General features: G+C 45.4%; 1 protein-coding gene across 2 annotated transcripts in view; it reads right to left on the bottom strand.

Moving 5' to 3' along the window:
* The window catches only part of LOC103722307 (truncated transcription factor CAULIFLOWER A-like), a 33,261-nt gene extending 20,527 nt beyond the window's left edge, over positions 1-12,734 (bottom strand). Inside the window, exons 1-2 of one of the 2 annotated variants that reach the window (XM_008812817.4) lie at positions 12,697-12,714; positions 12,425-12,622 (exon numbers count right to left, since the gene is read on the bottom strand). In XM_008812817.4, coding sequence (XP_008811039.1) covers positions 12,425-12,609 — 185 coding nt within the window. In that variant the 5' untranslated portion in view covers positions 12,610-12,622; positions 12,697-12,714. Of the gene's footprint in view, positions 1-12,424 lie in introns of both variants that reach the window. The other variant, XM_008812816.4, reaches the window with a different exon arrangement.
* Positions 12,735-13,405: the final 671 nt, after the last annotated feature.

The following is a 13,405-nucleotide window of genomic DNA, read 5'->3' as shown; positions in this document are numbered from 1 at the left end:
TCAATTTGAATTAATTAATTAGTTGTGGATTTATTGGATTTTTGTTTATCTTAGGCCTTGCATGATCTTTAGGGCACTGCTCTAGGGCTCATGCGGCCGGTCGCGTACCGGACCCGGGTGCTGGGTTCGGGGCGTGACAGGTTGAGAGTTCTCAGAGGAGTTCCCATACCTCACAAGCCTTAGATCTATCCTCCCTTTTCTCATTTCTTTTGTTGTTAAGGACCGCCGGAGCCACCGTCGTCGCTGGAGCCGCCATCGCCGCCGGAGAACCCACTCGTCGACGGCCGGAGGTGAGAAAGACTATCCATTTACTGTTTTATGGATTTAAGAGGGGAAAGAATAAGGTTATGTTAATCAATTTCATGCCCTGTTTCGGAAAGACATTTTTTTTTTAGATCGGCCGGCCGACGGTGGCCGGTCGGGGTCAATCCGGCCGAAACCAGTTCGGCCGGAGGTGGGCGAACGGGAGCCGGGCTTCCCAGCCCCGGTCCCTCTCTTTCCTCCCTTTCTTCCTCTCCTTCTTCTCTTCTTCTTCCTCCGCTCGGCTTGTGACAGTGGGATGGCCGACGGCGGCGGGCCGAGCGCCGCCGCCGAGGGCCACGGTCGGCCGCCGAGGGCCGATCGGAGCCACCAGCCAAAACCCCCCCTTCTTCCTTTCTTCTTCTTCTTCTCCTTCTTCTTCCTCTTCTCCTTCTTTTTCTTCTTCTTCTTCTTCTTCTTCTTCTTCCGGCTGGGTGCTTTCCTTGCATCGTTTTCCGTGCCCTGTTGTTGTCTCAAACCAGACACAAATGAACTTTGGGTGTTTCCCCTTGCATCGAATTCCGTGCCTGAATTGTGAACCGGACTTGGACCGGGTTCAAACTGTGAACCGGTTTCATCTATGCCGTGAATGAGGTTTGATCCGAGTTGAATGAATGGGTTTTGTTATGGTCTGATTGAACCAGTGATCAGTAGGATGGATTGAGTTTGAGTTGAATCCGATTGGATCTGTGGGCTAGTTTGGTTTGGGTCTGAGATCTGATCTGGACCTGTAATCTGGTTTGGTTCAATTGGGCCCAATCTGTTTTGGGCCACAATTGGCTGTGGGTTTAAAGGGTTCTGATTTTGGGGTTTTGGTTTACCTGTTCTTAGGGTTTATGTCTGATCTTAGGGGCCCATTCTTGGATCTATGAACTTAAGGGTTTAAGAAATTAGAAATAGTTTAAATTATATTTCTTAGTTAATTAAATAATTAAAGTTTGTGTTTTAATCAGGGGTTCGTGATATCTGTGGCAAAAATTTTTAAGCGAGCCCAGGTAGGTGACCTATTGCTTTAAAGTAGAATTTTAACATGTATCTTGCATATGTTGATTTATTGATTTATTATTGGCAATATGTGTTAGAATTAGAATTAAATATTTAATTTCATAAATTGTTATGTGCTTTACTGTTGGGAGTATGATTATGACTTTGATTTGGAAAGTTGATTTATTGATTTTTAAAATCCGCGTGACTATAGTCTAGGCCCCGCCAATGGGATGATACGTTGGCCCTGTCGACTTGTGCTGAGGAACTAGTTCCGACACCGCGACCACCGGTGATAGAATAGTGGCGGCACAGGGGTGCGTTTTGCTCTTCGGAGCGGCTCGGTGGAGCGTGAGTTTGGCACCAGGGGGTGCGGCACAGTGGTGCGTTGGCTCAGTGGAGCGGCTCTTCGGAGAGTTGTATTGGCACTTCGGTGTAACCATGCCACTGGGTGATGTGGCCGTAGTCATGCGGTTGAGTTATTTTGAGTCTCGGATTGGGTTTACAGATTATTGTGTGGATTTTTGGATTTATGTGTTTAGCTGCTTTTATATGCATTATGACATGTTATATGATGACTTTATTGCATGATGTCGCCTACTGAGCTGTTAGCTCACTCCTACTATTTACATTTTTGCAGGTGATGATATATGATTATGGGGATTACGGGATGGAGTGATCATGATGTAGTTAGCTAGTGGATATTGACTTTCTCTTTTGACTTATGTATATATGGACATTTGATTTGAAAACTGGAATTTATTTTTAATTAGTTATTGATAGTTGATCTGATTTATCTGCCTTGCGTGCCTGCGGGGTCCGCCCTGTAGGTGCGCGGCGTCTGCTCGCGCCCCGGGCCCCGGGTTCGGGGCGTGACAGATCTATTGGTATCAGAGCATAGGTTAAAGATCACTAAGGACATTAAAACAGAATCATAATAAATATAATAATAAATAATAATAATTAAAAAAACTTAGGAATATAGGGACACATGTGAAGAAATGAGAGTGGGGTAGAAAATCTTGTGGGTGGGTGGATCTAACACTAATGATGTGTTATTCGGAAAAAAAAAAAAAACTTAGGAATATAGGGACACATGTGAAGAAATGATAGTGGGGTAGAAAATCTTACAGTGGATGGACCTAACCCTGATGTTGTGTTATTTGTGTATGTATCAGCATGCCGCCCCGCCGTGCACGTGTGGCACCTCGCCGCCTGATCGAGACTATCGGGAGTGATCCAGCCACTTCTCATCCGACTGAGAGAGTCCAGGAGGACGAGACTGATCAGACAGTACTGGATGGGCCAGATCATGGTCAGGAGAGCAGGATGGGAGGACCGACCCGGATGATGGAGCTGATCAGAGAGGTTGTTGGGTTTGTTCGGCAGCAGAGGGGACCACAGCAGCTATTTCCCTCTGCTAGTTCTTCAGATCAGGAGAGGAGTATAGCAGAGTTCAGGAAGTTGGCTCCTCCGGCCTTCAAGGGAACTACCGATCCCCAAGAGGCCGAATGTTGGATAGATGAGATGGAGAAGGCCTTCAGGGCCATGGGTTGTACTGAGGAGGAGAAGATCAGATTTGCCACCTATATGCTTCAGGACCGGGCTCATCATTGGTGGGAGTCTGTAGAGAGGACCATGATGCAGGATGCAGGATCTGTGACCTGGCCGGGATTCCGCATGGCCTTCTACTCCAAGTATTTCCCTTCCAGTCGTATCAGAGAGCTGGAGAGGGAGTTTCTGAGCCTCTCTCAGGGGAGTATGACTGTGGAAGACTATGAGGCTGAGTTTGATCGATTGTCCCGTTTTGCACCATCTCTTGTCCAAGACCCTAAATCTAGGATAAGCAGATTTGAGGAAGGACTGAGGCCTCGCCTGCGTCAGGGTTTAGCTGCTGTTCACTCGACTGATTATGATGACCTAGTTGACAGAGCTAAAAATATGGAGATCATCTGGAAGGAGACACAGGATGCTCAGAAAGGGAAGTCGAAGAGGACCAGGGACTTTGATTCTGACGGTGAGTGGCATCTGCGCCGACCTATGCAGTTCCGTCCAGGAGCAGGGCAGCGAGTTCCATATGGGAGGACTGCACCGGATCGCAGGGGGATATCAGGAGTGTGCTTCAGGTGTGGCCAGACTGGACATAGAGCTGTTGAGTGTCGTCAGACACGGCCTGGTATTGGAGCATGTTTCAGGTGTGGTCAGCAGGGCCACCGGATAGCTGAGTGCCCTCAGACTCAGACTGTTTCTAGAGTTTGTTTCGGGTGTGGTCAGCCGGGTCACAGGATTTCCAGTTGTCCTCGTACTAGATCTGCGCAAAGGCCACCGAGTTCTGTAGCTCCTCAACGACAGACTTCCTTCACTCCAGTACAGGCTACCCAGTCAGCTGTCCCCAGGCAGCAAAGGGGAGGAGGATCTCGTACCCAGGGACGAGTTTATGCGCTGACTCAGCAGGATGCTCAGGCATCCAACACTGTAGTGACAGGTACACTGTTGGTATCTTCCACTTATGCTTATGTGCTATTTGATTCTGGTGCTACGCATTCTTTTATCTCATCTTCATATGTGCATAAGTACGATTTACACTACTCTTCCTTAGAGAGGGAATTATGCATTAGTACTCCAGCTGGGGGTACGATGACAGTTAGTCAGATCTGCATTTTCTGCCCAGTACTAGTTGAGGGTAGAGATTTGAAAGCTAATTTGATTGTTATGAATCTGCATGATTTTGAGGTAATCTTGGATATGGATTGGTTGACCGCATATCACGCTACCATAGACTGTTTTCTGAAGAGGGTGACCTTCCGGATCCTGGGTATTGATGAGTTCAGTTTTATGGGTGATGACTGGGGTGTCTCTTTTCAGGTAGTGTCTGCTATGCAGGGCATAAGATCTCTTAGAAAGGAGTTTCCCATCTTTATGGCCGCAATTGCAGATTCTGGACAGTCTGAATAGAAAATTGAGGATATACCAGTAGTCAGTGAGTACCCTGATGTCTTTCCTGATGATCTGCCTGGCTTACCTCCTGATAGAGATGTCGAGTTTGCTATTGATATAATCCCTGGTACTGCACATTTGTCTAAAGCTCCTTATAGAATGGCCCCTGCTGAACTAAAGGAGCTGAAGGACCAATTACAGGAGCTATTAGATCTGGGTTTCATTCGACCTAGTGTCTCTCCTTTGGGTGCCCCAGTATTATTTGTAAGAAAGAAAGATGGTAGTATGAGACTGTGTATTGATTACCGGGAAATCAATAAGGTGACTATTAAGAATAGGTACCCTCTACCCCGGATTGATGATTTATTTGACCAGCTTCAGGGTGCTCAAGTATTTTCCAAGATTGATCTTCGATCTGGATATCATCAGCTGAGGATAAAGGAGTCTGACATAGCCAAGACTGCTTTCCGTACCAGGTATGGACACTATGAGTTTCTTGTGATGCCTTTTGGTTTGACTAATGCGCTAGCAGCATTTATGAACCTGATGAACAGAGTGTTTAAGCCTTTTCTGGATAAATTTGTGATAGTATTTATTGATGATATTCTGATATATTCAAGGAGTCAGGCAGAGCATGAGCACCATTTGAAGATTATTTTGGAGACTCTGAGGCAGAATCAGTTGTATGGTAAATTAAAGAAATGTGAATTTTGGTTGGACAGGGTGATGTTTTTGGGGCATGTTATCTCTAAGGAAGGAATTATGATTGACCCAAAGAAGATTGAAGCTGTGGTTGACTGGAGCAGACCGAGTAATGTGTCTGAGATTCGCGGCTTCCTTGGACTAGCCGATTATTACAGAAGGTTTGTGGAGAGCTTCTCTAGTATTGCCGGACCCCTGACTCGACTCACTCGCAAAGGAGTGAAGTTTGAATGGTCGGATCAGTGTGAGAAGAGCTTCAAGGAATTGAAACACCGTCTAGTATCAGCACCTATTCTGACCCTACCAGTTACCGGTACTGATTTTACCATTTACAGTGATGCTTCCAAGAAGGGTTTGGGTTATGTGTTAATGCAAAATGGAAAGGTTATTGCTTATGCCTCCCGACAGCTTAAGCCCTATGAAGAGAATTATTCCACTCATGATCTTGAGCTTGCAGCTGTGGTTTTTGCCTTAAAGATCTGGAGACATTATCTATATGGAGAGACATGCCAGGTATTCACTGATCATAAAAGTTTGAAATATCTCTTCACTCAGAAGGAGCTGAACATGAGACAGAGAAGGTGGCTGGAATTGCTGAAGGATTATGATTTATCTATACATTATCACCCTGGGAAGGCAAATGTGGTAGCAGATGCTCTAAGTAGAAAATCTTCAGAAAATGTTGTAGCCTTGATTACTACTCAGAGAAATATCCTGGAGGATCTTAGGAGGGCAGAAATAGAGGTATATCTGCAGGATGCTACCTTGAAGTTGGCAAACTTGCGAGTCCAGCCTACACTCATTGACAGAATTAAGGCAGCGCAAGTGGATGACTCTCGGCTTCAGAAGATCAAGAAAGATGTTGAGTCTGGATCTCAGCCTGATTTTCATATACATGAGGATGGCTCATTGAGGTTCATTGGCAGAGTTTGTGTTCCAGATGATCCTAGTCTGAAGAAGGAAATTATGGAGGAGGCTCACAGTACGGGATATACAGTGCATCCTAGTAGTACAAAAATGTATAGAGATCTGAAAGTTGTGTTCTGGTGGAACAATATGAAGAGAGAGATTGCCCAGTTTGTATCTCAATGCTTAACTTGTCAGCAAGTTAAGATTGAGCATCAGAGACCAGCTGGTATGCTTCAGCCCCTGCCGATCCCAGAGTGGAAGTGGGAGCATATTACTATGGATTTTGTGTCAGGGTTACCTCGTACCCTCAGAGGTAATGATTCAGTCTGGGTGATTGTAGACAGATTGACCAAATCAGCACATTTTCTAGCATTTAAGACTGGGATGACACTAGAGAGATTTGCAGAGTTGTACATTGAGCAGATCGTGCGGCTGCATGGAGTTCCAGTGTCTATAGTGTCTGACAGAGACTCCCGATTTGTGGCTCATTTCTGGGGCAGTTTGCACAAAGCTTTGGGAACCACTCTTAGCTTCAGTACAGCTTTTCATCCACAGACAGATGGGCAGTCCGAGAGGACCATTCAGATTCTAGAGGATATGCTGAGAGCCTGTTCTATTGATATGAAGGGTTCTTGGGATCATCATTTGTCGTTGGTAGAGTTTGCTTATAACAATAGCTACCAGGCAAGTATTCAGATGGCTCCTTATGAGGCGTTGTATGGTAGAAAGTGTAGATCACCTATCTGTTGGGATGATGTGGGGGAGAGAAAAATTCTGGGTCCAGAGATTATTCAGCAGACAGTGGAAAAGGTTCAGCTGATCAGAGAGCGACTTCGGGCAGCTCAAAGCAGACAGAAGAGTTATGCCGATATCAGGAGGCGGGATCTGGAATTTCAAATCGGAGATCATGTTTTTCTCAGAGTGTCCCCTTCTAAAGGGGTAATGCGATTTGGAGTTCGGGGTAAGCTCAGCCCGAGATATGTGGGACCATTCGAGATTCTCGAGAGAGTTGGAGCTGTTGCTTATAAGCTGGCACTTCCACCTGCCTTATCGGGGGTCCATTCTGTTTTCCATGTCTCTATGTTGAGGAGGTACATTGCTAATCTCAGTCATGTGATTGAAGTGGCACCTTTGCAGCTCCGCGCAGATCTTTCTTATGTTGAGCAGCCTATCCGTATAGTGGATAGGAAGGACCAAGTTTTGAGGAGGCGCACGATTCCTTATGTAAAGGTGCAGTGGAGCAATCACAGTGAGAGAGAAGCTACTTGGGAGCTGGAGGAGGAGATGAGAGAGAAGTTTCCTGCCTTGTTCTCGGATTGAGGTATGTTTTAATTTCGAGGACGAAATTTTTTTTTAGTTGGTTAGAGTGTGAAGACCTGAGTTGGGCCCGTCCTAGGGCCCAACATACTGAAGTCGGCAAGGGGTGCCGACTTCAGTTGAGTCATCATGGGGGTGACCACGATGACCACGCCGGCCGAACGGCCAGCGGGATCTCCGCACACCCCCCCTATCAACTCTCTCCCGCTTCTCGTTAAAAAGAGGTTGAGAGTTCTCAGAGGAGTCCTCATACCTCACAAGCCCTAGATCTATCCTCCCTTTTCTCATTTCTTTTGTTGTTAAGGACCGCCGGAGCCACCGTCGTCACCGGAGCTGCCATCGCCGCCGGAGAACCCACTCGTCGACGGCCGGAGGTGAGAAAGACTACCCATTTACTGTTTTATGGATTTAAGAGGGGAAAGAATAAGGTTATGTTAATCAATTTCATGCCCTGTTTCGGAAAGACATTTTTTTTTTTAGATCGGCCGGCCGACGGTGGCCGGTCGGGGTCAATCCGGCCGAAACCAGTTCGGCCGGAGGTGGGCGAACGGGAGCCGGGCTTCCCAGCCCCGGTCCCTCTCTTTCCTCCCTTTCTTCCTCTCCTTCTTCTCTTCTTCTTCCTCCGCTCGGCTTGTGACAGTGGGATGGCCGACGGCGGCGGGCCGAGCGCCGCCGCCGAGGGCCACGGTCGGCCGCCGAGGGCCGACCGGAGCCACCAGCCACCCCCCCTTCTTCCTTTCTTCTTCTTCTTCTCCTTCTTCTTCCTCTTCTCCTTCTTTTTCTTCTTCTTCTTCTTCTTCTTCTTCCGGCTGGGTGCTTTCCTTGCATCGTTTTCCGTGCCCTGTTGTTGTCTCAAACCAGACACAAATGAACTTTGGGTGTTTCCCCTTGCATCGAATTCCGTGCCTGAATTGTGAACCGGACTTGGACCGGGTTCAAACTGTGAACCAGTTTCATCTATGCCGTGAATGAGGTTTGATCCGAGTTGAATGAATGGGTTTTGTTATGGTCTGATTGAACCAGTGATCAGTAGGATGGATTGAGTTTGAGTTGAATCTGATTGGATCTGTGGGCTAGTTTGGTTTGGGCCTGAGATCTGATCTGGACCTGTAATCTGGTTTGGTTCAATCGGGCCCAATCTGTTTTGGGCCACAATTGGCTGTGGGTTTAAAGGGTTCTGATTTTAGAGTCTTGGTTTACCTGTTCTTAGGGTCTATATCTGATCTTAGGGGCCCATTCTTGGATCTATGAACTTAAGGGTTTAAGGGATTAGAAATAGTTTAAATTATATTTCTTAGTTAATTAAATAATTAAAGTTTGTGTTTTAATCAGGGGTTCGTGATATCTGTGGCAGAAATTTTTAAGCGAGCCCAGGTAGGTGACCTATTGCTTTAAAGTAGAATTTTAACATGTATCTTGCATATGTTGATTTATTGATTTATTATTGGCAATATGTGTTAGAATTAGAATTAAATATTTAATTTCATAAATTGTTATGTGCTTTACTGTTGGGAGTATGATTATGACTTTGATTTGGAAAGTTGATTTATTGATTTTTAAAATCCGCGTGACTATAGTCTAGGCCCCGCCAATGGGATGATACGTTGGCCCTGTCGACTTGTGCTGAGGAACTAGTTCCGACACCGCGACCACCGGTGATAGAATAGTGGCGGCACAGGGGTGCGTTTTGCTCTTCGGAGCGGCTCGGTGGAGCGTGAGTTTGGCACCAGGGGGTGCAGCACAGTGGTGCGTTGGCTCAGTGGAGCGGCTCTTCGGAGAGTTGTATTGGCACTTCGGTGTAACCATGCCACTGGGTGATGTGGCCGTAGTCATGCGGTTGAGTTATTTTGAGTCTCGGATTGGGTTTACAGATTATTGTGTGGATTTTTGGATTTATGTGTTTAGCTGCTTTTATATGCATTATGACATGTTATATGATGACTTTATTGCATGATGTCGCCTACTGAGCTGTTAGCTCACTCCTACTATTTACATTTTTGCAGGTGATGATATATGATTATGGGGATTACGGGATGGAGTGATCATGATGTAGTTAGCTAGTGGATATTGACTTTCTCTTTTGACTTATGTATATATGGACATTTGATTTGAAAACTGGAATTTATTTTTAATTAGTTATTGATAGTTGATCTGATTTATCTGCCTTGCGTGCCTGCGGGGTCCGCCCTGTAGGTGCGCGGCGTCTGCTCGCGCCCCGGGCCCCGGGTTCGGGGTGTGACATAGTATTATCATTGTCCCCTTTTAATTAGCATCGTGAAATTAATGTGCCTCGTAATGAAGCAAAGTGAACGGTGTAATACAGCTGAGTGAAGTTTTAAAGTGAATTTTTCTGAGTTACCATCGCATTGCTTTGAGTGAATGGCAGGCTCCATAGAAATTACATTCCAGATGCTCAAACGATCTGTATAAAGTCATTTATCATTGGTGAGCATCATTAATTATGCTTGTGATGCCAATCTATCAAATGTATGGATTGTTGTTTTGACATATCCTATGAGAAGATTTCCCTTTATATAATACTTTAAAAAGATAAAAAATTCCTGTCTTGTTCAATGCTTTCTGTAACAGTGGCAATGATTTCTTGCAAAGGGAAACTTATAAAAACATCCATATTTAAAGTACATCCAAAGATTCAACTCCAATTTTTTGGCAACCCTTTGAATACTTGTGCTACTGGCTTAGTTCAAAAATTGCTGCTACTATTGTGAATTTATAGACTATGATAGGCTTTGTGCTTCTCCACCAGTCATAAAACCGCATGGAACATATCACATCTACTTTGAGGTTCATAGGGTGATTCTAACACATTTTCCTGAATAGATAATTATAATCCAGCTTTGTATTTTCCTAAAGGCACTTCATCATCATAAAAAAATATTATACCACTCTCGTAGCCAACTTAGATTTTTCCTCGGACATACTGATATCCTCTTCCACGTTGAAGATTCATATCCAATGAAATTACATGCCCAAGTAAGAAACCTGCTGACAGCCGTAGACCTCAGATATCTTTCTGACTTTCTCAGATTGCTACTCAATCTTGAGCTTATGCTTGTTGAATAAATGATGACATAACCCCATCCAATTTACAAAATGAATCAAGAACTAATTGATGGTTTGTGCATTCTCATTCATCCAGTTTGTCTGCTACTATTGACATCATATGTAACAAGATCCTTGATATCATGATGCAAGGTATCTTAAAGATGATGTAACACTTGTTCTTCAGCCTCGAGAAATATCATCTTTCATCTAATCAAAGATACAACTCGAAACGCTGTCCTGATATCCAGGCTTACCATTCAAAAAATATGGCATGGCCAGAATATGAGTTCCCTAAGCCAGCCCTCCACCCATGATCATCATCATCCCCATCAATGCTTCTAGTTATCCAATGGGCTGATACCATGACTTTACTAACAAAGAGAAAAGGAGCCATAGTTTAGGGATCATGCTTTTGGGGGTACATTCCAACCATCCCTCGCCCCCTTTTTGTATTCTAGCAACGGCAAGTTAATGAGATTCCTCATGCTTTGCAAATGGCGAACTATCATCATCTCTCAGTTACTCAAGACACCTACGTCATCAGTAAGATACCTGGATCAGCTGAAGACTTGTCAAGAAAGGCATACTCTAAACCATGACATCTTAAATTACTAATATGCAAAAGCTAAGCTGCTAAGGTTTCACGAGCACTTAGAGATCCAGCTAGAAGAAACATTTATGTGAGGATGTTTGCTACTGTTCCCGGTTATGGTGATAGTCACACTTATGGTGCTCTAAATCTTCAGAAATAGGACAGACAGTCAAAGTTTCGGATACATTTTATTAAGCTGAATTTACCCTTGTCGATCTACCTAGCACCACAAAGAGCTTCAGTTCAGGAATTGATTCCGTAGCCATTGCCACAGTCGTTTCAACAGTAAAAGACTGGATACATGAATCCAAAAACTGGAAAGCAAGATGTATCTGAAGTTGCCGCTCCGAGGATTTCATTCGGAGTAAAGTAGTGCGCTCTGAAGATGCCAAAAACTAATTTCCTGAGCGAGCAGGTATCAGGAAATGAAGCCCCCAACTGAATCAGTGGATCTGAACTGGAGATCAGAGGCAAATTGATGAAGGAAAAGCACAAGAATATAGGACTAGCCAGGGTAGAATTAAGAAGATTGCCCCCAACTGAATCAGTGGATCTGAACTGGAGATCAGAGGCAAATTGATGAAGGAAAAACACAAGAATTAAGAAGATTCAAAGAAACACTCCTTGGTCGCAGATGCACCAGTAAATCTGGACCACAGTCACGAACTGAAAAGCCTATCCAAAAGGATAATTCTACGACCGTATCCCCCCACCTTTAACCCTAACATTTTTCGGGCTGTAAATCAAAGCCAACCAAACCATTAAACCACTCTTATAGGGGTATGGATAAGAAAGCATACCTCGATCATCATATCCAAATGTCAAACGAAAGATCGGTCACAATCTCAAAACCTGGAAACTGAAAATCTAGGACAGAAATAGTAAGTTCTGCAGCCTTATCAAAGTATTCACCTAGTATGAGCAGCGCGAATCGAGCGGCCTCTCTCTCGCTCGGAACTGCACCAGCGCCAGCTACCCGTGCTAAAGTGAGAGCCTAGAAGCGACCTACGCTAGATTACTAAAAATATTCATTAGCTATCCGTTCAAAAACTCGATTGGTACTTTCCGAAATTAGGAAACAAAACGGAAGCCAATAGAAATTGGAGAATCGAAGCACCCATCACTAGCAACGCGAAGGAACAATAAAAAATAAAAACAAAAATGAAAATAATGAATCAAGTTTTCCTGCACCTAGAAAGGATTTTTCGTATGCCGCTGCCAATTTTCCTCCAACGGCTCAATTTCCAACGCAGTGTCTTTTTTTGGTCCAAAGAAGCAATGAGACCCACTTTTCTCCCCATTTCTCCCCTCGCTTTTCCCTTTAATCGTGTAGGAAGATCAAATGCGATAGAAACTAATTGGTTCCTTAAAGCGCTTCAGATTTCACTCCTAAAAGAAACAACACCTTTCGCTAATCATCATTATTTCCCCCAAAATCCTCCACTATTTCGCCTCCTATTTTTCTCATCCTTAAATCTAAAACATCACGAACGAGAAGCAAGCATATCGAAGCAATACTACCACCCAAGATCAAATAGATAGCAAGAACAAACAACGATAGAATAGGAGAGAAAAAAAAAAAAAAGAACCCGGGGGACGATCGGGGGTGGGGCGTACCCGGAGTTGGTGGAGTATTCGTAGAGCTTGCCCTTGGTGGAGAAGACGATGAGGGCGACCTCGACATCGCAGAGCACCGAGATCTCGTGCGCCTTCTTCAGCAGCCCCGACCGCCGCTTAGAGAACGTCACCTGCCGGTTTATCTTGTTCTCGATCCTCTTCAGCTGCACCCTCCCTCTCCCCATCCTTCCTTCTCTTCTGCGATCGATCGCTAGTGAGAATAGAATCCAATATAAAGAGAAAGAGGAAACGGAAGAGGGAGAAGCATTCGCCTTTTTTCGTTGCTGCTCCGAGGAGGGCGTGTTAGATCGGGGGGAACAGCGGTTTCGACAAACCGGGGTGGTTTTGGCGGATGCGCTTTCAATTTCTGATTGGTAGATGGCCCAACGAGCGACACCCGTCCATTTCTCATTGGCTCAATTGCTGCACTGTCGTTATTGTCGCCACGGATTCGGCGCACGCCTCCCGATTCCGTACCAAGACGCCCTCGGATTCGTACGGCGCGAGTCTTCCCCTATCATGGCTACCAACAGCATAACAAATCCCCGATCATGTCCTGGGCCCACCTTCCGAGGTGGCGGAATTCTCTTCCGTGAGTGAAATTATCCGTTGCGCTATGGGTCGTCGTGCGGGGGGTCACGGCTGTTTGACGGCGGGGAAGGGAACCGCCCCTGTGGTTGAGAGGTTATTACGAGTTTGCCATCCCACGCACGGGAATCACAGGACCGAGTGGAGCTTTGACGGGTCCGCCAATGATGAGGGCGCCGGACGAGGTCGCCACGTTCACATGTCGCGTGTATTGTGATGTGGGGCCCGAATGCGGGAAAGGCCCCTGCCCGGGCGACAACCAAGGACCTAAACCATGTGAAGGGGAGGGATGGGTCGTACCATGAGCGAATGGCTACCTGTGCTCCCTTATCTTCTTGCATGATCTATGTGGTGCTCGGTGGTTTGACGTGGACAAGTGTATAACGCACGTAT

This window comes from Phoenix dactylifera, chromosome 6, assembly GCF_009389715.1.
Source record: "Phoenix dactylifera cultivar Barhee BC4 chromosome 6, palm_55x_up_171113_PBpolish2nd_filt_p, whole genome shotgun sequence".
Lineage (NCBI taxonomy): Eukaryota > Viridiplantae > Streptophyta > Magnoliopsida > Arecales > Arecaceae > Phoenix > Phoenix dactylifera.
Note: the sequence above shows the minus strand (reverse complement) of the source record. Positions and strands in the feature narration are given on the sequence as shown.